The 26,220-nt window shown below is 56.4% G+C and overlaps 1 protein-coding gene across 3 annotated transcripts; it reads right to left on the bottom strand.

The window, feature by feature from the left end:
- Positions 1-117: 117 nt before the first annotated feature.
- SPIRE2 (spire type actin nucleation factor 2) lies at positions 118-25,892 on the bottom strand. 3 transcript variants are annotated; one of them, XM_024735628.1, is made up of 15 exons: positions 25,584-25,892; positions 18,032-18,072; positions 13,402-13,761; positions 10,722-10,802; positions 10,471-10,635; positions 9,677-9,763; positions 9,371-9,503; positions 9,108-9,277; positions 8,317-8,494; positions 7,021-7,115; positions 5,644-5,778; positions 5,485-5,552; positions 1,490-1,517; positions 767-882; positions 118-537 (listed from the first exon to the last, which is right to left on the bottom strand). In XM_024735628.1, the coding sequence occupies exons 1-15, from the start codon at positions 25,852-25,854 to the stop codon at positions 315-317; spliced, it is 2,151 nt and encodes a 716-aa protein (XP_024591396.1). In that variant the 5' UTR covers positions 25,855-25,892; the 3' UTR covers positions 118-314. The 3 variants fall into 3 exon arrangements, with proteins under 3 accessions (XP_024591396.1, XP_024591397.1, XP_024591395.1); XM_024735629.1 differs by having other exon boundaries at positions 9,380-9,503; XM_024735627.1 differs by having other exon boundaries at positions 9,108-9,503.
- Between the last annotated feature and the right edge of the window lie 328 nt (positions 25,893-26,220).

Below are 26,220 nucleotides of genomic sequence, written 5' to 3'. Positions count from 1 at the left end.
CCCCACCCCCGCTCTGCTCAAGGAATCCTGAGAGGAAACAGCCTCCCCCAGGGAGGATCCTGGAGTGAGTCTGACCCCAAATGAACTCTGGGGCCAGGAAGCATGAATATAAATATATATGCTGTGTGTATATATTATATAAACGTATCTGTATATGTATATATGTACATGCACATCACGAGGACCGGGGGCCGCCGTGCCCCAGGACGGGGGCTTCTCCGCCTGGTCCAGGACTAGCCTGGCTCCTCCCCAGAAGCATGGCCACCCGGGCACCCCGAAAAGCCTCGGACCGGGCGGCCAGGGGGCCGCGACCATCACTTGAGGTCGAGTGTCCAGGTGTTCGGGACATAGAGGGACTGGGTCTGGCGGGCGCGGCGGGGCGTGGTGTTGAGGGCGTCCACACTCCTGCGGCTGGAGCGCACCACGTCCGCCACGAAGCCGGTGCAGTCGCTGCAGACGTCCTTCAGGACGCAGCCGTGGGTGTAGATGTGCGGGAACTCCTCCTCCACGCTCCGCCAGTGGGGGCCCTGCAGGGGTCTGGGACAGGACGGGGCCGTCAGGGGTCCTCCCGAGTCTCCACATCCCCCCGCGCCCACATCAGGCAGAGCAAAGTCCATCCCGCAGCAGCTCTTCCTTGGGAGGAATTTGGGTCCTGGGCTCTGACCTCTCAGCCCCACCCCACCCCAGCACATAGGCCCCCCGCCCAGCTTCCAGGTGACTGTGATGCCTGCCCACCACAGGGACGTCACCAAGGGCAGGCACGCACTGGAAGGCGTCTCTTCTCTGTGCCAGCGTGACTTTGGCGGTTGGCACCCTCGGAGGACTCTCGAAGCCCAGCGTGTACACGGGAATGTGTGCAAACTTCTTAGACGGCATCTTCACCTGCAACACAGAGAGACACTCCAGGCCCCCGGGTCCCCCGGACAGCTGCCAACACGCAAGGTGGAGCATTGCGGACAGTATGCAATCAGCACTCAGCATTGACGAGGTGGCCTCTCTATAGCCAAGTGGCAGCATAAAAAGTAAGGCTTTGAAAATAGTGGTGGTAAAAATCCCTCAGACAGATGATTGTTTCTGGGACGAGGTGTAAAGGGGTGACATCCTTCCAAATATTATCCTTTACCTCTGTGCACACCTGCGTGTATGCAGACACCCCAAGCTGCTATAAAATGAGGCTTTCCAAAGACACTCAAGGAATTTGGGGTGTCAGAAGGAGGACTTTTAGAGAAAGGGACGGGTCTCCTGGCACTGGCCTACTAACACAGAATATTTAATTTTTAAAAAAAGGGACCATTTACAAGGGTCTTTAAAAACTGCAGTTTTGGGAAGTGTAGAAGCGGATCGCTCTGGAGGAAGGAGCTGTGGTGAGTAGTGAGCAGGGATCACCCGACAGGAGACAGCAGAGCCTCTGCCCACCCCCGGACAGGCCCGGTCGGGCCACAGGACACCTGAGATGTGGGCCCTCGCTCTGACCCCAGGTGGTCCTCACCTTTATGCTGCAGGAACTGCAGACAGCTCTGGAGAGAAAAGAAGAGGGTTTGCAGTGTCAGCTGTGAGGGATCCAGCACCCGCCCGGCACACAGGCGAGGCTAGGCTGTCACTGCCTCCCGCTTGACCCCTGGCCACGTCAGTGCTTTACTTTCATTTTACTCCCAAATCTTGCTTTTCTTTTTACTCAGCTCTGCACCCAAAATACTTCTGCCCCTCCTCGCTCTTGCTGGGGAGCATCTGGTCTGGAGTGGAGGGTACCTGACTCCTCTCTCCACAAGCACTGTCAGAGCCAGAGGGCCCTCAAGTGAGATGCCCATCTTTAAGCAGTGATTAACAGTGTTTATTTCCCATACGTGATTTCAAAAGTAAATGCCTTCTTGTTGTAAAAATTCAAACACTAGAGAGAATTTTAATTTAGACACGAGTCCTCTCCGGTAAAGCCCATCCTAGAGATGATCCCTCCTATCAGCAGTTTCCATTCTCCATATCTAAGCATAAATTAACAAAAACATACATTTAAAGTAAAAATACAGTAAATGAAATGGGGTATCATGTGTACTATCCTATAAAGATACACCAGGGCTCTTCTCAACATCAGTACAAATTGTCCAAATTCATTTTTTAAAACAAGGGACCATGCACTCTTGCATGGATGTCCCATAATTAATTCGCCGTCAACAAACCTCTGTATTAGTTTGATTTTATTTTACTGTGGTCAGGAAGCATACTTTGTATGATATGAATCCTTCCGCATTTTTCAGACTTGTTTTTTGACCCAGAATAGTCAATTTTGGTGCACGTTCCGTGTGCACTTGATAAGAACATACATCGCACTGTTCGGTCTAGTTTCTCTAAATGTCGCTTAGATCAAGTTGGTGGTAGTGTCATGCAAACCTCCTAGACCCTTAGGGTTTCGTATCTCTAACTATAAGCATGGATTTAGCTATTTTTCCTTGCAGTCTGTCAATGTTTTGTTCCATGTATATTGAATCTCTTGCTAGGTGTGGAAAATGTTCAGGATTATTTCCTCCTTTTATTGTTATGAAATGAATTCCTTTAACTCTGATAATACTCTTTACTCCATAGTCTACTTTGTATCGTATTAATATAGCAACTCAAGCTTTCTTTAGACTAATGTTGGTGTGGTGTATCTTTCTCCACCCACCTCCCTCCAACCAGTTTGTGTCTTTTATTTAATGTACATGTCTTGGGAATTCCATGGCGGTCCAGTGGTTAGGACTCCATGCTTGGGTTTGCAGGGGGCTTGGGTTTGATCCCTGGTCGGGGAACTAAGATCCTGCAAGCCGTGCAGCGTAGCCAAAAAATAAAATTAAATTAAAAATAAATTACATGTCTTGTAGACAGCAGATTGTCTCGCTTTCTTTATTCAATCCGAGAAACTCTGCCTTTTAATTGGATTGTTTACACCATTTATGTTTAATGTAATTGTTGATATAATTGGGTTTAAGTCTATCATCTTGTGATTTGTTTTCTTTTTGTCCTATTTGTTCTTTGTTCCCTTTTCCTGTTTATGCTTTCTGTATTGAGTCTTTTTTATGATTCCATTTTATCTTCTTTGTTGACATACAAGCCATTCCAGTGGTTGCTTTTGGGCTCATAGGATAGTCTTTAACTTATCACAGTCTTCCTTCAAGTAATATTTTACCATCTCATATAAAAACTTATAACAGCATACTTACAGTCCTCCACCTCTGGTCTTAATGCTATTGTTATATTTTTTTACTTACAGATATGTGATAACCCCCAAGATACATTTTTATTAATTATTTGCATGCCTGGTAATCTTTGACTGGATGATGGACACTGAATTTTACCTTGTTGGGTGCTGGGTATTGGTTTACCTTTTAAAGAGGTATGAGAAGATAATCTTATATGTTAGGAGTTGCTGTTCCTAGTGCTCTTATTGCTTTGTGTACATTCAGGTCTCCATCTGGTGTCACTTTCCATCTACGTGGCAGACCTCATTTAACATTTGTTCCAGTGTGGGTCTGCTGGTGAAGAATTTTTTCGGCTTCTGTATTTCTGGAAATCTTTACTTTTGCCTCTTGCTGGGTACAGAATTCTAGATTGACCGTTTTTTTTCTTCTTCTTCTTTCAGTACCTTAAAGATGTTGTTCCACTGACATCTTGCCTGCAATGTTTTGATGAGGAACCTGCAGTCATCTTTCTCTTTCTCTGTACAGAACATGTCTTTATTTGCTGACTGACTTTAGGAATTTCTCTTTATCACTGGTTTTGATCAATTTAATTATTATGTGTCTTGGTGTGATTTTATTCATATTTCTTGTGCTTGGGGTTCACTGAGTTTCTTGTAGGTTTATATTTTTCATCAAATTTGGAACACCTTTTTAGCTGTTATTTCTTCAAATACTTTTTCTGTCCCCACATCTTTGGGAACTTTAATTACACCTATATTAGGCTTCTTAATGTTATCCCACAGCTTGCCAACACATTTTTCGTTTTCAAATTATTTTTTCTCTCAGTGTTTTTGTTTTGGATAATTTTGTTTTGGATAGTTTCTATTGCTAGGTCTTCAAGTTAACTAATCTTTTCTTCTGCACATTCCTCTGAATGTCTAACCTGCTATAAATCATCCAGTGTAATTTTCATCCCAAACATTCCAGTTTTCATGTCTAGAGGTTCGATTTGTCTCTCCTTTACCTCTTCCATGTCTTTAACTTTGGCAGCATATGAAATGCAGTTCAAAACTTTTAATGTCCACAGGACGTCCCTGGTGGTCCAGTGGTTAAGACTCCGCACTTCCACTGCAGGGGGCGCGGGGTTCAATCTCTGGTTGGGGAACTCAGATCCCGCATGCTGTGCGGTGTGGCCAAAAAAACAAAAACAAAAAACCTTCCAATGTCCTTATCTGCTAACCCTAAAATGTGTGTCAGTTCTGGGTGATGTGGGTCATGGGTCACGTTCCCCTGCTTCTTGACATGCCTGGTAATATCTGATTGGACGCCAGGCATTTTATCTTGCTGGCTGCTGGATATATTTTTATTCCTATTCTTGAGCTTTGCTCTGGGAAGCCGTCAGGATACTTGGGAATAGTTTGGTCCTTTCTGGTCTTGCTTTTGTGATTTGTTAGTTCTGGAGCAGTGCTCAGTCTAGGGGCACTTATTCTCGCTAGTGAGGCAAGACCTTCCTGTGTATTCCACTCAGCAGCCATGAATCACAACTTTCCACCATGGCTGGTGGGAATAGACACTATTCCTGGTACTGTTCCTTTAAACCCTTAGGACAGGGTCAGTCAACTTTTCCTGTAAAAGCTCAGATAGTCAACATTTTAGGTGTGACTAAATGAATAATAAACAGATGGGTGTGGCTGTGTTCCAATAAAATTTTATTTATAAAATAGGCAGTGGGCCAGATTTAGCCCATGGGCTGGAGTTTGCCAATCTGTGCTTCAAGATGATTCCTTCCAAACCCGCAGAAATTTCCTTGCGTGTATGTGCTGATCAGAACTCTGAACACTCAAGGGGGACCTTCTGCAGGTCTCTTGAGACCTGCTTCCTGGAGGACTCTCTCCAGAGGGGAGAACTCTAGCTGCACGGGTGCCCTCGTTCTCACCTTTAGCTCCTCCACTCCAGGAGCTGAATAGGCTCCGAGTCCAGAGTTGAGGCAGTCCTAGGATAGAGCTCACCCTGTCTGCTTCCCGTTGGTTGCTTGATACCTGATGTCTTGAGAACCAGTGTTTCACGTGTTTGACGTTTTTTTTTTCTTTCTTTTTGGCTGTTTCATGCGGAAGATGCCTGTCCTGCTTCCTGTTACCCCACCTTGGCTGAAAGTGGGGGCTGCTCAGCTGTTACGATTAAATAAAAAATTCCGTCCCTTCCTTGCACAACTCACAGTGCCTGATAGATCATCCTCAGAATTGCAGGAAGCTCTACTAGACAGAAGCCTAGAGGCTTCTTACCCCTCCCTCCCATGTTAATTCACAGCCAAGGTGCATTCAGAAGGCTCACTCACCTCTTGCAAAAGAGACAGGTGGACGGCCAGGAGAACAGTGGGAACTTGGTCCGGCAGCAGCAGCAAATCTGTACGGAAAGGCCTGGTTAGAGCCCAGTTTTGTCCAGAACTCGCCAGGCCCGGTCCTGCCCTCGCCTGCCCCAACCCCGGGCCCCTCACCTTTCCCTTCTTCAGACTGCTGAAGAGCTCCTTATTCTGCAGGAACTTCTCCATCTCGGCCTTCACCAGCACACGGCGCACGTCCATCACCTCCTCCACCGTCAGAGCCAGGCTCTCCACGGGGTGGCTGAACTCCTGTGGCAGGAGGCCCGAGGGGCCGGTCTCAGGCTCTCAGGGCATCTCCATAAGTTCCCCTCTTCCCGGAGGACCCTGGCACCTCCCTGGCCTCGGTCCACCAAGCCCAGCAGCTCCATAAAACGCCCCGCTTCTCAGCTCGGCCACGCCAGGGAGCCGCACCGCTCCCCGGGACTTCTCTGTGCATGGCTACAGGCAAGGCTTCTCTGACCTGGCCCCACCCACCCCACCGGCCGGCCCCCAGCCCGTGGATGGCCTCGTTGCACATGTAACCCTTCAGCCCATCCCACCTTCATCCGCAGTGCTCCCAGACCTGAAGCATCTGCCTCCAGCCTTGCTCCCCACCTGCCAACACCAGGCCAGTGAGAGCCAGCCAGAGTCCCCAGGCCCACTGCCCTTCCTCCTGGAACCCTCCCCCGCTCCCACCTCCCTCCCAGCGCCAACCATCCACTGCGACTCCGGGTCTGCCAGTCAGGTGGTTGCACCTGTCCACCTCGTCATAACCGCCCGGCCCTTTGGGCCGCCATGGCGAGTACACCCTGTCCTAGCCCCCAGGGGAACAGTCCTGTGTTCTTAGCACAGAACTCCGTCTCTCAAAGCATCAGCACGGTGCCCTGTGGCCCCCCAGGCACTTCACTGCTCTCATCGCATTTGATAAAATCATGCACCAAGGTTCAGGTCCAAGTGGGGACCTCAAAAGGTCAGCAACTGTTAGCTCCTCACAATGAAAAGTCAGACAAAATTCACAGCCAATGAAACGGAGGCGCCGAGAGGGAGCGGCACAGAGTCGAGACCTGAGAAAGTGCTCTCCAGTGTCACCAGGCTGCCTTCCAGGCACAGGGCGATGGGCTTCTCACCTGTCCTGAGCCCCCAGAGGTGGAACTGGGCTGTCCCCTTAGCAAGGCCCCTCTCCGGCCCAGGGGGCCGCAGTACCCAGAAGGTCCAGGGGACGGCAGCAAAGCCCAACCTGCCCAGGTTGAGTGGCTGGAGCGCGGACCCCGCACACCACTGAGGGGAGCCCTCACCCCTCCTGAGCCCAACCTGCCCAGATGGGGTGGCTGGAGCATAGACCCCGCACACCACTGAGGGGAGCCCTCACCCCTCCTGAGCCCAACCTGCCCAGATGGGGTGGCTGGAGCATAGACCCCGCACACCACTGAGGGGAGCCCTCACCCCTCCTGAGCCCAGCTGGCACACCAGCCCATCACAGCCACCTTGGACCACCGCGCCTCCGTCACTCACCAGCCACTCGGAGGCCCCAGGCCTGTCCTCGACTGAGCCCAGGTCACTGCGTGGCGGGGAGCTGGGGTCATGCCGGGACTGGATGCTGACAGAACCTGGTAGAAGACCCGGGGGCTGTCAGGACAACCTGCAGGTGTTCTGGCGTTGGACAGCTGTGCCCAGGGAAGGGGGAGATGGCCCTCCAGGCAGCAGGAGGTGATGGTGCGGTGGTTTCCTGGGGGTGAGGGGTCTAGTAGAGGACACATCTCCCACATCCAGGGCCTGTGCAGTGCGGCAGGCCAGAGGGGCCCGTATCTGCGCCCCATCATGGGGCCGTGGCAGCCTTGGTCAGCGCCCCTCACCACCCTTTGCCTGAAGACCCAGAGGGGCAGAGAGGGTCGGAGGGGGAAGAGGGGGTCCACCTCCACCATAGGGGGACAGTGAGGTATGGAATGCCTGGCCTGGACCTCTTCACACCAGGAGTGAGTCATAGCCACCAAATGAGACCATCCCGAGAGGGGCCAGAAAGCAACACAGGGGCTCAAGGTGACCCTGAGGGGAGAGAAGGGGGCCTGGCCATGCCTGGTGGGAGGCACTGGGCAGGGTGGCAACCCTGTGACCCGGGGCACTTGGTGGGGCCCAGCCTTCACCACGGAGGGGACCAACTAATCCTGTGTGGCCAGCAGAACCGTACCGTCCTGCGTGCTGACAGACGGGGAAAGGGCGGGGCTCGTGACAAAACCCAGGGCACTGGTCAGGCTCCAGAGTGGTGTGTGCTACTCTGTGGGCACGTCTCCATTGACAGAAACACTAGAAGGATCTGTCAATCATCCATCCATCCAGCTTTCTTTCTATACACCAATATGTCAACAGCAATTATCCCTAGGTAATAGAATCATGGGAACTTTTTTTTTTTTTTTTTTTCTTTACGCGGGCCTCTCACTGTTGTGGCCTCTCCCGTTGCGGAGCACAGGCTCCGGACGCGCAGGCTCAGCGGCCATGGCTCACGGGCCCAGCTGCTCCGCGGCATGTGGGATCTTCCCGGCCCGGGGCACGAACCCGTGTCCCCTGCATCGGCAGGCAGACTCTCAACCACTACGCCACCAGGGAAGCCCCATGGGAACTTTTTTTTTTAGTTTTACAATGAGTATGTATTACTAATTTAATAAAGTTTCAAAAGGTGGGGGATGGCTGCCTGGGGCGATAAATACCCTTCCTGCAGGTGTGAGCTCCCTGTACCCTCTGAAGCCGCTGGGACCGGGCAGGGGCAAAGGGCGCCTGCAGGAGGGTGCCCAGGGAAGGGAGGGCAGCACCCACCTGGCTCCTGGGCGCTGGGCGTCCAGGACTGCACGCTGTCCGCACGCGGCCGAGCCCGTTCCAGGCCTCCAGGGGGCTGTAGGCCAGAGGTCACCTCGCTCCGGAGCTGGGCCAGGTCGTGCTCCGAGAAAGAGCGGTCTCGCCTCAGTGTCACCTCCCCACACGGCGACTCTTCCTCCTGCGAACACGCCAGCCGGCACCTCCCTGACCTCTCTGCCCGCCAGCGCCTCCTGCCGGTCCTTGGACCAAGGTGTCGGGCACAGGGGCCTCCGCTACACACTGCCCAGGCCAGGGGAAGGCGAGTGCCTCGAAAACCACACCCTGGTCTGCGGCTCCTGGAAAGTCCTGGGAGGGCAGGTCTGGGGGGCAGGTGGGGCCTGTGGACATGGCCACCACCCTGGTCTCTGGGCTCAGAGGGTAGCAGCCAGGATGCAGAGCCCCGCTGGGACATGCTGGCTTTTCACCTCTGAGGGGGGCTGCCCAGCTTCCCAGCCCCAGGAGGACGGAGCACTCTGCTTTAGACCTTTTTGTGCAGAGGCCACAGTGGTTCAAGGCCACCGTCCCAGTGACCCTTCTGAGCCGCCAAGATGGGAAAGGGTCCTGAGCCCGGCCATGCTTGCCCCTAGGGCAGACCCAGCCCCACAGCAGGACACCAGCTTCAAAGCAGGGCGCACCCCACAGAGCTGGACGCCGGATGGACGCTGGCTGTGTCCTTGCCCTCTCCCTCCTCCCCTCCCCCTCCCCTCCCCCACTCCTCCTCAGTGTCTCTTCAGGAACCCGTGGGCTCTGACCTCAGATATGTTCATCTCCTCCATCTCAGCCAACGTGGGCGCCTTGAGCAGGACCCGGGGCCGCGGGCGCTGGGCACTGCTCCCGGCATCCGTGATGGACAGGTTGATGCAGGAAGTGGACTTGACGTCCCCAGAGCAGGCGTTGAGGATGCAGGGCAGAGAGCCGAACCCTGGGGCAGGCAGCAGGTAAGGCAGGACAGGACAGGACGGGTTGGGGGATGGAGGGGAGGCAAGGGGCAGAGGAAGGGGTGTCCCGTGCTCACCCCGCTCACCCCGCCCGTCCCAGTGCCTGTCCTCCACGGGGCGCAGCCTGCGTTCCTGCTTGATCTCCTCCAGGATCTTCTCATGCAGCGTTCTCTGTTTCTGGGGTAAGGGGCGAAGCCTTCTCTCTGAGACCTGCAGGGGGTGTGGCAGCGCCAGGTGGGGGCCGACTCCCAAGCTGGGGAGGAACCCTGCATGAGGAATCCGGAGCCCACGGCATCACAAGGCCTGACGTGGAGGCCCTGTGTGCTCCTGGGGCAGTGAGCGCCCCAGAACCAACCTTCCAAACGCCCCAAGGGAGCCGGTACCTGCTTCAGCGGAGGCCGGGAGCGGATGAAGTCCAGGATAAGTTCGTGGGCATCCTTCTTCACCCTGGGAGGGATGTCCCCGTTGACCTGTGTGTGGGGTGAGGGCAGCAAGGCTAAGGGCCCACCTGCCAGGGCTGTGGCCTTGAGAGGGGCTCATGCAGCCATGGGCAGCGCCTGGGCCTCACTCCAGCCTCCCTCTCAGTGGCTGTGCGGCCGTGGCCTTCAAGGCCTGACCACAGGCTTTCCCTGAATCTCAGATTCTTCATGTGGAAATGGGGGTCAGCGGCACCACCTCAAAGGGTTGTCATAATGATGAAATTAACTCGCATGCTTAAGATTCTCAGCGATGCTGGCACACAGCAGGGGCTATGTGAGCGTTAAATGCGACAATCCTGCAGCCTCAGCTCCTGCCCCTGGTCCCCTTCTCCCTGCCCTTGTCACACTGTGTCCCTGAAAGGACCATGCACCATGTGACTCCGGGCCACATCTGCCCCAGTTCAGTGGCCAGCACACCAAGGAGGGGCTCCAGCGAGCAGAGGGGGGCTGAACATGGACCCCCTTCAAGACGGCCTACCATGACCTTGAAAGGCCCACCATGACCTAGAGAGGCCCACCATGACCTTGAGGGGCCCACCATGACCTTGAGGGGCGCACCATGACCTAGAGAGGCCCACCATGACCTTGAGGGGCCCACCATGACCTTGAGGGGCGCACCATGACCTAGAGAGGCCCACCATGACCTTGAGGGGCCCACTATGACCCTGAGGGGCCCACCATGACCTTGAGGGGCGCACCATGACCTTGCGCAGCTTGTAGTTCCTGGCGCGGATGTCCTGCATCAGCATCTCGAAGGGGGTGAGCTGGAACTCTGTGGGCAGGGAGTTGAACTCCTGCTCCTGCACCTTCTTCAGCTTCACTCCGTGGCGCAGCTCCCGCATGAGCTGGACCCAGAGTCGGGCCTGGGCCCCCGAGAAGATGAAAATGGCCCTTAGCCCCGGGCAGGGCTCCCGGGCTGTGCCCCGGGCCAGCGGGGGCCACGTCTTACCCAGTCCGTGCGCCCCAGGCTGTCGAGCTCCATCAGGGGCTTTTCTGACTGCGGCTCGTCCTCCCGAAGCTTCTGCAGCATCTGTAAGTCCAGGAGAAATGGGAGAAGAGCAGCTGTGGGGATGTGGGCCCTGCTGGCCTGTCTCCCTGGGGATGCTTGTGCACCACAGGGGCTACTGGTCCACCAGCTACAAAAGGGACAAGTGGGCACTTTGGACAAGGCTTTGGGGCTCAGAAAGATATCTGGGGGAACCAGGCCATCAGCCTTGGAGCCCCACGGGAACACTGGAGTCCCACTGGCTATCTGTGGCTGCATCTCCCAGGCAAGGGCAGGGGAGAAAGCACAACCTCCACGTAGCACCCACACAGTACCTCCTGGCTGCAGTAGAATCTGTCCCCTTCCCTCACTGATCCCCCTCACTGAGGGCTTCAGACCTCAGCTCACAGGGCCCCCGGGCCCCACGCACACCCACCGTCACGGGACACCCTCGGCCGCTTCTCTGCACACGATCCCATCTGCAGTTGTACATTTATCTGCTGCTTTGACTGTTGTCTGAATGGTTGGCTCCATGAGGCCAGAACCACGGTTTCTGTTTTTGCTTTTATTTTTTTATCTTCGTGTTTCTGGCTCCTAGCACTGTGTGAGACACGTGCTAGGTCTTAAACATTGGCTGAATGAATAAATGAATCAATAAACGGGTAGTTGGATGGGTGGGTGGACAGCCGAGAGGGTGAGTTACTCAGCAGGCCAAGGCAAACAGTCACGGGGATGGATTTCACGGCCTGGGGAAAATGCTGCCATCACGGTGAGGGCCCAAGAAGGATGTCGGGGATCGTGAGGTAGCTGTTCTATGCTGAGAATTTGGGAAGAGGCTGCTAGGTTCATTGCCCTGCATCTTGGCAGCAGCTGCCTTTCTTCCTCCAATCTTCCTCCCTGGAGAAGCAGCTGCCTTTGGCGCACAGCCTCGCCCTCCCCATCCCCCAAATCAGACAGAACCGGTTACCCTGGCTTTCACCCCAAGCCACTTGCCAAACTGCTTTGGGACGCTCTAGAAAACTCTGCCAAGTCTCTGAGAAGCACAAGGTGTGTGATTCTAAAAATAGACCTGCGTGTGACCTGGCGGTCTCCACAAAGGGCAGGAAGGTGGGTCTCCTGTCGTTCCTGGAGTATCTCTACCTGCCCCCTGAGTAGGCTGTTTCTGCCCAAATGCCAGCCCAGCTGTGCCCCACCAACAGCCTCCCTCTCACCACCTCCTCCAATTTCCCAGACTTCTCTCGGGTCAACTGCTTGAAGTCTAGAGCTGTTTGCTCCTAAAACAAAGAGCTTTTATTGCCTGGGTAAGGAATTGACCTCAGCAACAGGACAGGTGACAGAAAAGCATTAGGACCATCCACAATGAGAGCACTGGAAGGACATCTCTGAGATGCCGGGGAAGCGTGGGGAGGGAAGAAGGGGGATGGGGCTTCGGAGGCACAGGCCTTGCCGAGGGGCCACCCCCCCCTTGGGCTAGGATTGGGCTGTAGATGAGGGCCAAGTGGCTCAAGGAGCATCTGAATTGTCCTGCGCTGGGTCCCAGGCCCATCGATCAAAACAACCCTGAGAGCCTGCTCAAGCTCAGAGCCAGAGAAGCTGTGCAGGAACGCTTCCTGGTCAGAGGAAACGAGAGACACGTGCCCACAAAGGGCCAGGGTGGAATCAGGGACCAGCAGCAGTTAATTCCAAAAATACCTCCCGACCTCTCCAAAAATCTCTGCTTTTTCTCATCTGTGAAATGCTGGCGGAAGGCAGGGGTCCCTGTGGGCTGTGACCCCCGTTTCAAGGAAACACCTCAGTTCCCGCCAAGGGAGAGGCTGGGAGAGCTGGGGCGGAGACTGTCACCTCCTGTGACTCTGAGACCACGAAGAAGCGGAGCAGCCCCGGGAGAAGGCCAGCTGGGAGCCGGGTCAGGCCCCCTCTGCTCTGTACTAGCTGTGGCGTGGGGCAAGGACACAGCCTCTCAGAGGCTTTCCAACTGCTCATCCGGAAAAAGGGTGATAACCGCGGAGGGAGGCGGAGGGGAACAGCAGACTGTCACCAGCGGGGCAAACACCTGGGCGAGCGTCCTCTCACTGAACTGCCCACCTCCCCAAAGCTCCAGCATGCTGGCACCTCTGCATGGGTCCTGGGCCGCCCTCTGCACCCTATTTTCGGAAGGAACCATCACCTGGGCAGGTGAGCCGGAGGCAGGAGGCACAGCCCCTTTTGCAGATGCAAACATGGGGATCAGAGAAGTTAATAACTAACTTAGAGGCAACAGGAGTGAGGTCACGGGGTAAAGGTGCCACTTATATAAGTTTCTGAGCCTCAGTTCCCTCCTGTGCAAAACCGGGTAAGCAGGAGGTGTGCGGATTAAGCTAAAACCTACAAAGCGTTCAGGGCACTCCCACACAGAGTGAGCTGCGAGCTGAGGATTTCCACCCCCTGTGGACGGACAGAGGGAGACAGGGAAGGAGGCAGGGACTGGGGAGGGACAGCCTGGCCCCGCCCTCCTGGCCCCGCCTCTGCGGGTGGAGGCGCCTTCACGGCCCCACCCCTTGCTCCACCCGCCCCCACGTGTCCCGTCTGCCTCGCCCTCAGCTCCTGCCAGGCGCCCCCATGTCCTTGGTCCCTACGGCCTGGGCGTCCCCCAGTCTCCACTCACCTCCTTGGCCTCCCGGACCCTGGCGAGGAAGGCGCGCAGCTCCAGCGTCTCCACGAAGAGTGCGCGGCACACGGCCTGGTAGTGGGTCTGAGCGCCCCGGGGCTCGGTCAGGCGCGCGGCGCACAGGCGCATGGCCTGTGTGAAGGTGCGCACGGCGCGGGGGCCGCCCTCGGCCTCCTCCTCCTCCTCGGGGGCCCCGTAGCCCTCGTCGGCTGCGCCGCCACCGCCATCGTCGTCGCAGTCGCTGTTGGCCATGAGGTCGATGAGCCGTTCCAGCTGCGGGCTGAGCTCGCGCTCCACGTGCTCCGCCAGCCCCCAGTCCAGCGCGCGGTAGATGGCGAAGCCCAGCGACTGAACCACCTGCGGGACAGGGGCCCGCGGTCACAAACAGGCAGGGAGGGCACACACGAACTGGAGGGGTGTCGGGAGGGGGCCGGCGGCGGGCCGGGGTCCCAGCTGCCGCAGGAGAAGGTCACCACCGCGTGGCTTCTAATGGTGAAATGGAACAGCAGCTGTCCTCCCTGGGGATGCGCCCAGGGTCACCCAAACGGGCAACAGGGTGCTCCCCGTGCAGCACAGCCACTGTGGAAAACTGTGTGGCAAGTTCTTGTAATCCAACACGCTTTTGCCACGGGACTGCAGCTCCTCTCTGGGGAACTGAACCAAGAGAGAGGAAAAACATATCCACGCTAGACGTGAGCTGGGCAGCCGTGTGGAGCCCTGACCCTCGTGCACAGCCCAGAGCCAGAACTCCAGGCTGCTGGGCTCCGCGTACAAATCTACAGTCCCCAAGGGCCGGCCCACGGCTCCCAGCCGGCATGGGGGGTGGAGGCTGTGGCAGCATAGGAACGTTGGAAAAGGTCTGTGTTCTCGAGTACAGTGTCGCTTACATGGTATACACGTTGGTCAGGACTCACCAAATGTCTGTTACCCCAACAACTTTGTTAAAAAAAGACAGAGAGGCAACCTAGTGAAACATTAGCTTTTCATATGCTGTAACAGTATATTTTAAATCAGAAAAGAAAGACTAGCTTATTCGATAAAGTTTGACACTGGAACTCACAAAAAGCAAGATCCCCTCCCTTCAGTATTTTAAGCTGCATGTAAATTTCAGTGTATGTAAATTTAACCTGAAAAAGAAAAACCTAAAAAGAAAATGTACCTGAGGACGGGGAGCAGGGTGGGGTCACCAGGGGGCAGGTGGGGAGGGAAGGGGCGGCGCCCGCAGGGAACAGGTGTGTCCTTAGCTGCGGGGCCCACCATGCTATTCTGCTGGCTTTGTATATGCTTGAAATTCTTTCTCCATAGTAAGTTTTTTTTAAATTAATTTATTTATTTATTTATTTTTGGCTGCATTGGGTCCTCGTTGCTAAGCGCGGGCTTTCTCTAGTTGCGGCGAGTGGGGGCTACTCTTAGTCACGTTGCGCGGGCTTCTCACTGTGCCGGCTTCTCTTGTTGCGGAGCACGGGCTCTAGGCACGCGGGCTTCAGTAGTTGTGGCACGTGGGCTCAGTAGTTGTGGCACGTGGGCTCAGAAGTTGTGGCTCGTGAGCTTTAGCTGCTCCACGGCATGTGGGATCTTCCCAGACCAGGGCATGAACCTGTGTCCCCTGCATTGGCAGGCGGACTCTTAACCACTGTGCCAGCAGGGAAGCCCCATAGTAAGTTTTTTAAAAAGTGGATTAGCATATTAGAAACATGAGTCCTGCGGTAGAGAGACCTCTCCACTCTGCTTTCAATTTTACTTGGTGGGGAACCCTGTTTTCACAGACTGCCATTAACATCTAGGAAGCCAGGTTCTGTGGAAGACAGTCATCTGTCCCAGTGCCGTGTGCACCCCACAGCCCCTGCTCACACAGTGGCCCTGGGACGCGGGTCTGCTTGACAGGGAGGCACCAAGGGGAAAGCAGTTCCATGCCAGCCAGTGGCTCAGCTGAGCATAAGAAATAAGAATGAGGAAGCTGGACTTCCCTGGTGGCGCAGTGGTTAAGAATCCGCCTGCCAATGCAGGGGACACGGGTTCGAGCCCTGGTCCGGGAAGATCCCACATGCCGCGGAGCAGCTAAGCCCACGAGCCGTAACTACTGAAGTCCGTGCGCCTAGAGCCCGTGCTCCACAAGGAGAAGCCACCACGTGAGAATCATATGCACTGCAACGAAGAGTAGCCCCCGCTCGCCGCAACTAGAGAAAGCCCGCGTGCAGCAACGAAGACCCAACGCAGCCGAAAATAAATAAATAAATCCTTAAAAAAAAAAAAAAAAGACTAAGGAAGCTGCATCCAGTATGCACAGCACTTTGTTTTTGTGTTTGAAACTGCTTTCGTGGTTTCCCTTGAGGACAATGATGCAGAAGACACACACATGCCAAGATGACAACAGCTCTTTGCCACTCAGCCTTGCCACAAGCCTTGAGGTAACCTCTGGTTTCACAGGTGGGGCAGAGACACAGAATGGCACAGGATGGCTGCGCTGGCCTGGGGGTCGGGTTGGCCTGCAGCCAGTGCCCAGACCTTGTGCCACGGACAGAGCTGTACCCTCACCAGGTACGTGCGGGCCACCTGGCCTCCGGGGCCCTTCTGGCCTCTCCTCTCCTTTCCTGTGATCCTACCCCCCTGGGCCCCAAGGGAGTGGGCTGGAGCAGAGCTGAAGGACAGGCGCGAGTGTCAGTGCTGTGCAGGGGACAGGGCACGAGAACAGGCCTTCCCTGTCCTGCAGAAACGCCTCCGAAGACACCCTGAGCCTGGAGGGGGCCTAGGGGCGTAAGCCTGGCTCGGGACACTGGACGCGTGGGAAGAGCAAGGGCCCAGTGGGAGAAAAGTTCCAGCAAAAGTCAACAACACTCCCAGCCTGGAGATGTCTTATCTCTGCCTCAGAGGTGAGGGTCAGACCTGGCTCCAAGTCGCACCCTAGAACCATGAGTCAGAGGCCCAAAGGCCGGAGGCCGGCCACATCTGACAGATGACTGAAGGGCCAGGCCGTGGCTGGTGGAGTCCCTGCGGCAGTGGGATCTCCAGAAAGCGCCTGGATGCCCCTCAGGACTGCTGGGTGGGCGAGGGCCCTACTTTACACAAATTTCCAGTGGTCCTTTCTTGGCTCAGAGGTGGGGGCCAGGAAGGAGATGGTAGGGGGGAGTGAACTCCACTCCCACCCCCGCGGGGGGACCTCACAGCCCCTGCCAACCACAGGGGTGGCCCTGACTCAGTCTCTCCGAAGGAGGCCACTGTGCCCCATGGGGTGGGGCAGGCAGCAAAGCTCCCCTGCTCCAGCACAGCCTGCCGCCCACCCAGCCTCCCCCGGTGGTCCTGGTCGCAGGCCCGTGCGGGCATCACATCAGTGAAAGGGTTAACTCCACTGCAGTCTCTTATCTGATAGCTGCTCCTTAAAAGCTTCTCAGAGGCAAAGACCACCGGCTTCCCCATAAGGAAAAATCTGGGCAGCCAGCCAAGAGCCTCAGAACCCTGAACCCCGCCTGCCTGGGCAGCGTGGGAACCAGGCACCCGCAGGCCCAGTGGGCCAGCCCCAGGGACCGGCCCGAGTAACCGAAGGGCCAGTGTGAGAATCTAGGCAAACCGCACAGGAGACTGCCCTGCCCCACTTCCTCGGGTGGGGCTCTCAGGTTGATTGATGAGGCTCCAGGCAGAACGGTGCAGACTGGACCCCTACATACAGAGTTCCTTGTAAATAGTTTCAAAACTGCTAACAAGAGGCCTCCTTTGGAGCGGGAGGTCGTGAACACAAGTCTACTCGAGGCCTGCGGGCAGCAGGGCAGCCCCGGCAGCAGGAGCCGGCAAGCAGTGAAATCAGTTCCTGGAAACGCGTAGCTGGGTTTTTCCCCCTCAAGTTCCAGAAAACTGTATAGCACAGAGTTCACGGCAATCCTATGGGAAATCCATGCTGTGTAACCAGCAGGGCATCCACCCCAGCCAGAGGGGTATCTTATCACTGACATTATTAAGAATGGCCAGCATGGGGCGATGAGAAAAAGTCAGAAAACTTGGGGATGGTTTTATTATTGTTTCTGAATTCTACACAGCAAACCACACAGCCTCGTTTGGCCTGTGCCCACACCCTTGCTCTAACACTGTGTTTAATATATAAATACGTATTTGCACAAAACTGGTTTTCGTAAGGCAGGAGAATGATAAACATCGAATTCAATTACCTGCGGGCGGGCGGATGGGACGGGAGACACAGGAAGAGGTCCTGCCGGTGAGGTTTGCCTTCTGGGTTGGATGGGGGCTCCGGGACATTGGTTGTGGGCTGCTTTTCCTGTTTGTCCCCCAGACCCAATTCCTGTCCAACACTCTGTGACCAGGGAGCCCCGGAGACCACATCACCTTTGCCCCCCCTCGTCCCTCGGGTCAGTGGGAGGCCCCTCCAGGAGCCCGGGGGTCGCAGGGGAGAGGGAGGGAGGTACATCACTCCCCCTGAACCTCGGGCCCACCGCGTCCACACCACCCTGGCGGGCTCCCCCATCACCGCCTGCCCTCTGGGCTCAATCTCCCTATCAAGCCCTTCCACTAAGCCACTGAGCATTTATCTGCGTCCTGCCTCACGGGAGCAACTGTATAACTTTAAGTGCGTTATACAAGACACCTAACTTTTAACGTGTAGAGTTTGTTTTTAAAGTACCTGGGCTTCCGAGCTGGCCGGTGACACCATCGCTGTGGACTCTGCAAGGGGAGAGAAGAGGCAGTCGGGACCAGCTTCAGCGGCCCTGGGACCCGACACACGGGGCCGGCCCCCGCCCCCCACTGTCCCCCCACCAGGAGCACACAGTGCATCGCCCAAGGTCTCCATCAGAAACCAGAAAGCTGAGCCATCAGTCCCTGGACGGACACCAACAAGGCCCAGCTCCCGGCTGGACACCAGGCGAGTCGTGCAGCCCTGCCCCAGGGGCGGAGGGTAGGCTGGCAAAGACAGCCCCTGCTCGCCCTGCACAGCGACCACTCAGAGGGGGCAGCCAACAGGGCCACGGAGTCCATCCCGCCCCCTCGGGAAGCAAGGCTGAGGGCACAAGTGAAAGGGGAGAGAGGAAGTAAACAGGGGCCAGCTCGGGTCAGCCAGGCCCAGGGAAAGCCCTCACGGTCGGAAGCCGCACACCCCCAAATCAGAGCTAGATGAGAAACCCAGACGCAGTGGAAAGGGCAGGCCTTGCTCCAGAGTTCCCGACAGCTGCGCTGGGTCAGCTGGCGTCTGGCCACCACCTCTGGGGATTTCTCCCCAGACTGTCTCTGCCAGAGACTCAGAGTCCCTGGGACGAAACCCAGGTGCTGAATTGGGCTCTAGGTATTTTATTAGGTTTATCGTTAAACATGGCACTGAGTTGGCATGTTTACAAGTACTCAGTCGTGTAACCGGTGTCCAGCCCAGGAGGTAGATGGTTCTCGTACCCATTTCACAGATGAGGAAACAGAGGCCCAAGGGAGTGAGCTCGTTTGCCCCAAGTTGTCACAGCTAGTAAGTGGTGGTGCTGGCTGTGGCCAGGCTGGGGGACCCCAGAATCTATGCTCCAGTCCCTCCCTGAGCCACCCCCGGGCTTCCCAAGAGGCCAGGCTGGACGAGACACAGAAAACCCACCTCCTTCCACCACCTTCCTTGAATAAGGCACGCAGAACTGTGTTAGGGTATGAAGTTTAGCTGCCTTAAATTGAGGTGGAAAAAAAACACAAACCGTTGGGCTTCCCTGGTGGCGCAGTGGTTGAGAGTCCGCCTGCCGATGCAGGGGACATGGGTTCGTGCCCCGGTCCGGGAAGATCCCACATGCCGCGGAGTGGCTGAGCCCATGTGAGCCCAGTGAGCCATGGCCGTCCAAAAAAAAAAAAAAAAAAAAAAACCCAAACCGTGAAATTCTCTGCTAAGTGAACCTGCTAACTCTGCAAATATTTTCAAAACGCCATCAAGAGACAGGAAGATTGCCAAAGATAAAGGGCGTTTGTGTCGGGCTGATCCATTAAATAAGGGAAGACACCCCCAGCATCAGTGGAGCAGCTGGGCGTATACAGGTGTTGGATGGGCAGCAAAAGCCTGTAGCTGTGAACGGGGCCATGGAAGGTGCAAGGGACCACACTTGACAAAGGTGCTTCCCGGAGGTGCCAGGGCCCCGAGTTTCCCTGATTTCAAGGGGGCAGGGGGCAGCCAGCCCTCAGCGCCCATCACAACCCAGCACGGTCTGGAAGGTGAGTGTTCACCAACCCAGTTGCATTTTAAGTCGCAAGGACCGGGGGGCCCCACGGTGGTTCCGTGCCCAGCGCTTTGCTGCAGAGCTAGCAAATGACTTACCGTGGCTTCAGCTGGCACAGACTCCTCGTGGAGGCTGGCGCCACGTCTCCCTCTTTTCAGAGGAGGAAACAAGCTCAGAGAGATACAGAGATTTACCAAGACCACACAGCGAACAGAAGGTGGAGCTGGGGCTTCCGGGCGGAGCTGACACAGTGGTGGGCACGCTGTGCTTAGGCGCCCTGGGCTCAGGACAGGCTCATCTGCCCAGTTACAGGGGTGCCAACTCCAAGCCACCTCCTCCTTGACTGGGCCGTACCCGGAGGCCAAACTCCCTCCCAGGAGTCTAACAGGATCACAGCGAAACCCTAGCATCTGACACTCACTGGCGTATCTGCTTAGACGGCCACGTCCTGGGACCAGAGTAACCAGTGCCCAGTGCTCCGTTTGTGGGAGCCACACAAATACCTCGGCCCCCACAGCGTGGCCCTGGCACTGAACCGTTGATGCTGTCCCGGGGACCAAGGACCCCTTCTGCGTGAAGACCTGGGTAGCAGGAGTGGGGCCCTACAGTGGCAGAGAGGCTGGGCTGCATACCCCATGAGCGAAGCCTCCAGGGCACACGGGTCCCCCAGGGACCCCAAAGACCTGAAGCCTCTCCTAGAAGCATGGGGCAGAACTGGCAAAGGGCCGGGTGGGCTGAGCGTACCGTGGGCTCATTTGTCAAGTGACCCCAGGCGTAGGCATCTCACAGGTGTCCCAACAGGTAACACAGCTTGTCGAGGGACTGCCTTCCTGTGAGGTAATCCTTGCTCAGAGGTGAGACTAAATCTCAATGCTATCTACAAGCACACCAGCTCACACAGTCGCACCCTTCCGGCGCGGGCGTGCACGCCCACCTGCCCCATGCAGTGCCTTCAGCCCTCGCCCCCATTTCCTGCAGGGGGCGCTTGGGGTTCTCTGCAGCGGAGGGTGTTTCCCACCAAGAACGGTGCAGTGGAGCAGCGCCCAGGCCCCTGACTCCCGCAGTCCTGCTCTGGGCCCAGCACGTGAACCTGCAGGAGCTGCTTCCCCAGCTGTGTCTGGGGAGGTGCACGGGGGACCGGGATCACAGCCCACAAGCCAGTGCCTCCGGCGCCAGGTATGCCCCAAGGCTCCCCAAACATCCACATGGCCTCTGGGGCAGTTGCTATCAAACCCCCACTGCACAGAGAATGAAACTGAGGCACCCAGAGGCCTAAGTAACCTCCCAAGGTCAGGCAGGGGTGGGCGCAAGCTAAGGCTGAGTCTACTTGCCAGCGCTGTCCCCACCTCTCCCCGAGGGTGACTGCATGGCTTCTTTGCTTCCTGAACCTCGGTTTTCTCGTCTGTAGGATGGGCTCACAGCAGTGCTTCCCTCGCTCCCCGTCTCCCAGGATGGCAAGGTGGAGCCGCTGCATCCCCGGACCATATCTTGACTGTGTGACCCCACAGGAGCAAAGGGCCCAGGAGGACCCCTGCGTGACAGCAAGGGTGCATGGTAGCTTTGGTGGGGGGGGTCAAGAAGCAGGAGACAAAAGCCATACGGGAAGGACCTGGTTCAAAGAAAATGTTTCAACCGGAAACACTCTGGCTGCCAGGAGGAGATTCAGGGAAGTATGCTCTCCTCGGAAGCAGGATTTCATCTTTCCAGCCAGGCCCTACTCTCCTCTCACCGCTGGACACTCAGCTCCGCAACAAGAGGAGCTACCGCAATGAGAAGCCCGCGCGCCACAACGAAGAGTAGCCCCCACTCGCCGCAACTAGAGAAAGCCCGCGCGCAGCAACGAAGACCCAACGCTGCCAAAAATAAATACAATTTTTAAAAAAGATATAGGCAAGCTATAAAGACAATCCCTGGTCACTCAGGAGGCGATCTCCCAGTGAGGCCCAGCAAGTCCACCTTGAGGGCCTGGAGCCCACAGGACACGCAGGGTTGCCTGGAACACCAGGGGTCCCCCTTCAGCTCCTGGGAAGGGACGTGCTGGGCCAGGAGGCGTGGGAAGGGGCATCTCCAGTGAGCACAGACGGCCCCACTACACACACAGTGACAGCAGCGCAGAAACAGCAGCAGCAGGGGCGGCAACAGCAGCACATGTGTCTCTGGGTCTGTGTGCACAGATCCCTGGGCCCAGGGTGATGTGGGCTCCATACTTGTTCCCTCATGAGTCCTCCCCACTCCCTGGGCATGTGCCACTCTCAGCCCAGTTTATGCAGAAGTGGGGGCCCCAGCACTGCTACTTCTCCACCTACTGGGCTGGAGGTAAAGAGGTAGATAGAGAACCGGGCCCCACGAAGCTCATGACACATGGATGCCAAGGTCCAACACAGGACAAACTAAATGGTCTCTGTGTTTGGCACTCAGGGCTGCAAGCGAGGTGAACTGGGAAGGCCTTGCCTCTAGGCAGCGGTGGGCTGCAAGGGGGAAGCTTCACCCTGGAGACAGGGCCCGGTGCTTGGTGGGGGGGCTGGGCCTGGAAGGGCCAGTGGCCTCAGAACTACAGGCAGAAAAGGGCAGAGTGGGAAGAGGGGTGCAGGGGCAGGTGTGACCTGGCGGACAGGTCACATGAGCACCCAAGCGTGAAGAGAGAGGCCTGTGCAAAATTCCAGCATCGAAACTGACAAGAGAAACCCCAGAAAAGCAGGGCAACGTGTAAATTAGCGTAAGCAGAATGGAGAAGGTCGGAGGTGAAAGGAGCCCCATCGACACCCTGCACCCACCCTCCACCTGCCCAAGGGGGTTTTCATGGTGGAGAGCCTGGTGCCTGGAGAAAAGTATGCTATGTTTCCCCGCAAATGTCGGCTGGGAGGTCTCAGGCAAGGTGACAGCCGAGAGCTGCTCTGGAGCAGGCAGTGTCCTGGCGGGCCTGCCCTGGAGGCATCAGGCGGACAAATGCCACTGAAAGTGTCCCAGGACCACTGACCACTGGCCACGCTGCATGAATGGGCTTTGCCTCAGAGGACGGTCAGCACACGCACTGCAGAGATGCCTGATGGACTTTCTTGCCTCAGTTTAAAAACAAAACAAAACACCCTTCCCCATCAGGAGGTTTTAATAATGGCTTCTTAAAAATAACTTCACTGTTAGGGCTTCCCTGGTGGCGCAGTCGTTAAGGATCCACCTGCCAATGCAGGGGATACGGGTTCGAGCCCTGGTCTGGGAAGATCCCACATGCCGCGGAACGGCTAAGGCCGTGTGCCATAACTATGGAGCCTGCGCTCTAGAGCCCGCGAGCCACAACTACTGAAACCCGCGCACCTGGAGCCTGTGCTCCGCGAAGAAAGAAGCCACCGCAATGAAAGCCCGCATGCAGCAACGAAGATCCAATGCAGCCATAAATTAATTAATTTAAAAAATATAAAAAAAAAATAACTTCACTGTTAACATGTTTTTCCATTTTCCCACTTGAAAAAGGGGGCTTCCAAGCAGTTATGAAGAAGTCTTCAGACTTGCCGACTAGGAAGTTTACTCGAGTAAGCTTCCCCTGCTTAGCTGGAAGTGGGAAGTATTCCCACTCCTATGCTAAAGTAATAGCACTCCTCCACACCTCCGGCCCCCCGCAAGTCAGGTTTAGTTTGGTTGTTGATGTCTTTCCTTTTTTCTTCTTTTTGGCCACGCAGCATGTGCGATCTTAGCTCCCTGACCAGGGGTCAAACCTGCTCCCCCTGCAGTGGAAGCACAGAGTCTCAACCTCTGGACCGCCAGGGAAGTCCCTGGTTGTTGCTTTCTTTAAAGTTATTTTAAACGCTGACTCAATGCCTACATTTACCAGAACTTCCTGAGGGAGGATGGGAACCTTCTTCTCAACTGCGATTACAGCACGAGATAAACACGCATCTTTCAGTGAATCCAGTAATCACTCAAGTCCCAGAGAAACGCTGGGTTAGCTACCTTAGGGAGACAGCTGGTCTAAAGTTTCAGCTGATTCACAAAAGCTCAACAGGGACAGAAGAGAAAGTTCAGGGTAATCTATTTTTCTTAACCTTTAAAGAGGCAGCAAGTCACAAACCTCATCCACCTTTACAAGACGTGTTTATGGACAGAAACCAAAGATCATGTCTAAGGGAAAATGAAATTGGGCCCCTCTGTGTCATGGGCTGGGACGTCCCCATACAGGTCAGTGGAGAGTGGCCACACGTGAGCTTTGAAGCGCAGCCTTGGATTTTCAGTCAACCTGTATGAAGGCAGCACAAGCGCCGCTGGGCCTGCAGGGACCAGGAAGAAGGGGCTGACACATCGCCGGGGCTGGAGAAGTGGACAGAACCAGATGACCGCTGCACCCGAGGATGGCCCTTGTGGTCCACTGTGGAGAGTACTGACCCCACAGTCAGAGATGCAGGGACCCCTCAGCTCTGCACCTGACTGGTGGCAAACCACTTACCACTCTGTGCCTCAGCTTCCCCATCTTTAAAATCAGAGGGTCAGACCAGGCAGGCCCATTATAGTCCTGTACTGCTCTGCGGTGCCAGAAGCCACCCCCTGGGTTACACTGTGTGCCTTCAGGGATGAGGAGGGCCACAGGGAAGGTCTTTTAAGGAGGACATACAGCTTTACGAGAAAAGCTCTTGGTGAATATGCAGACTCCAGGGCCCCCCCGATGACGAGAGGCCATCCTGTATCGTGCTCTCAGCCCAGCCTTTGAAGACAGTGGACACAAGCATTGAGAGCATCAGGGCTGAATCCAAATCCTGCCGCTTCCTGTGTGACTATGGGTAAGCCTGAGCCTCAGCTTACCCGACTGTAAAATGGGAACAGTACTGTTTGGGTCCAGCTCTTATTATTTTCTCCTGTCAAGTAAGTGTTTTTGTGCAAAATAGAGCAACTCTCAAGTGTCACACAGCTGAGGTGTTAAGGGAGGTGGGAGCAGGGTTCAGAGATGAGAAGGAGCTTGTGGAGAAATAGTGTCGGTCATAGTGGGTGGGAGAGGTTCCGCGGACCCCTCCCTGTTACCAAAGGAGCTGTAGCTTCTGGCTAGCTTTGCCCTGGTCCTTCCCAGACCTCCATGAGTTTGCCCATGGATTTCTGCAAACCCACCCCCTCCAGCACACACAGCTGGCCTGTGTGCTTCCCCAAGGGTATCACTTTTGGGGGTAATATCGTCATATGCTCCATCCCAGCACTCTGCTTCTCCAGGAAGAAAACTTTTTTCTTAAAGAGGCTACAAATCACTTAAACTCAGCATTCTCCATAGACTTCAAGTACCTTTCAAGGGCTTCATTGTTGGTTCCCGTTCATGGTTCAGAGCAGAACACTAAGCAAGTTGTTCCCCAAATTTTACACATTCTCTGTTAAATCCTCATACCCACGGAAAACGAGCCCGAGGAAAACGTGTTTCCTTTCGTGCCTAAGCGCCTGTCCTGTACCTACCAGTCCAACAAGGATCCACACCACCAGTCACTGGGTGGGAAGGTCTGAGGGTTGCAGACCCCCAGAGGAAAAAGGAAGCAGCCCAGGTGGGGAGAACCGCGGTAGGAGGGGCAGAGTCCAGTCTCCCTGCTGAAGGGCCTCAGGCAAGGAGCCAAAGCCCCCTCCCTCCTCTCCAGCCAGCAGCGGGCCCTGATGTTAAGATGGGTTTCAGGTGGGCGGAATGCAGGAAAGGGGGGGTGAGGTTCCCAGGTCGAGAGAGTGACTTTCATGTCTAGCAGAGGGAAACAGGAAAACCAGGGGCAAATGGCGGAGGTCCGCGTCCCAGCGGAGAGTTGCTGGGGGCTCCCAATCCAGAAAGGGGAGAGGAGGAAGGAGGGCCTTCCAGTCTCGTAGAGAGAGAAGGCGGAGGAGGGGCCCCCAGTGCGGCAGAGGGAGGGCGCGGAAATGGGAGAGGTCGGCGGGTCCAGAGAGGGAAGGCGCCAGAAGCGGGGCGCCGGGTCCGGGTCCAGGTCCAGCAAAGGGAGGGAGGGTCTCAGCCCCTCCCCGCGAGCGGACACCGCCCCCCGCCACCGGCCTCACCAGCCGCGCCGGGCTCCCGCTGCGCGCTGACCGAGCCGTCCCTGCGCAGGAGGATGTCCGCTGTGTCCCGGATGCGCCGCCGGCCGCCCGGCGCGCCCCGCAGCCCGCGGCAGCACTGGAAGCACACGGCCCACGCCTGCTCCTCGTTGATGGGCTGCTCGTACGCCTTCAGCACCTCCTCCAGGGACAGCTCCCACGGTTCTGGCCGCCCAGCGCCCCCGGCCCGCTCGCCCACTGCCGCGTTGCCGCTGGAGCTGCCGGCCCGGGCCATGGCCGCCCCATCATCGCCGCCTGCGCGCCCAGCCCGTTTCCATATTTTTAAGCCTGGATCCGGTTGCTGGGGGGAGGGTCCGGGGGAGGGGGCGCGGTGAGGAAGGTGGAAGGGACGGGGCGGGGCGGTGTGCAGAGCCGGGACCCGCAGAGGGACGCTTGGAGGGAGGCGCGTACTGAGACGCGGTTCTCATCGCCCTGCCCGCAAACCCACGCCAGGCTCTCACACGCGTGCCAGGCCAGCATCCAGCCCAAGACCCACCGCGGTAATAGTGGGGCCCCGGCACGTTGGACTCTGGGCTGCGGCAGAGCCGGGAGGCCCGTGACTGCAGGGAGCAGACGGTGCCGCAGAGCCGGCTGGCAGAGT

This window comes from Neophocaena asiaeorientalis, unplaced genomic scaffold (assembly GCF_003031525.2).
Source record: "Neophocaena asiaeorientalis asiaeorientalis breed wild unplaced genomic scaffold, Neophocaena_asiaeorientalis_V1.1 scaffold40, whole genome shotgun sequence".
In the NCBI taxonomy this organism is placed as follows: domain Eukaryota; kingdom Metazoa; phylum Chordata; class Mammalia; order Artiodactyla; family Phocoenidae; genus Neophocaena; species Neophocaena asiaeorientalis.
This window is presented reverse-complemented; position numbering and strand designations above follow the sequence as displayed.

What these genes read in the sequence shown, in the direction of transcription:
- SPIRE2 (XM_024735627.1), bottom strand. Translation starts at nt 25,854, where the DNA reads ATGGCCCGGGCCGGCAGCTCCAGCGGCAACGCGGCAGTGGGCGAGCGG. An exon ending in GCGGGAGCCCGGCGCGGCTG is followed by an intron (nt 18,073 to 25,583) that starts GTGAGGCCGGTG and finishes CTCCCCTTGCAG; the next exon opens with AGTCCACAGCGATGGTGTCA. An exon ending in GCCCAGCGCCCAGGAGCCAG is followed by an intron (nt 7,116 to 8,316) that starts GTGGGTGCTGCC and finishes GTCTTCTACCAG; the next exon opens with GTTCTGTCAGCATCCAGTCC.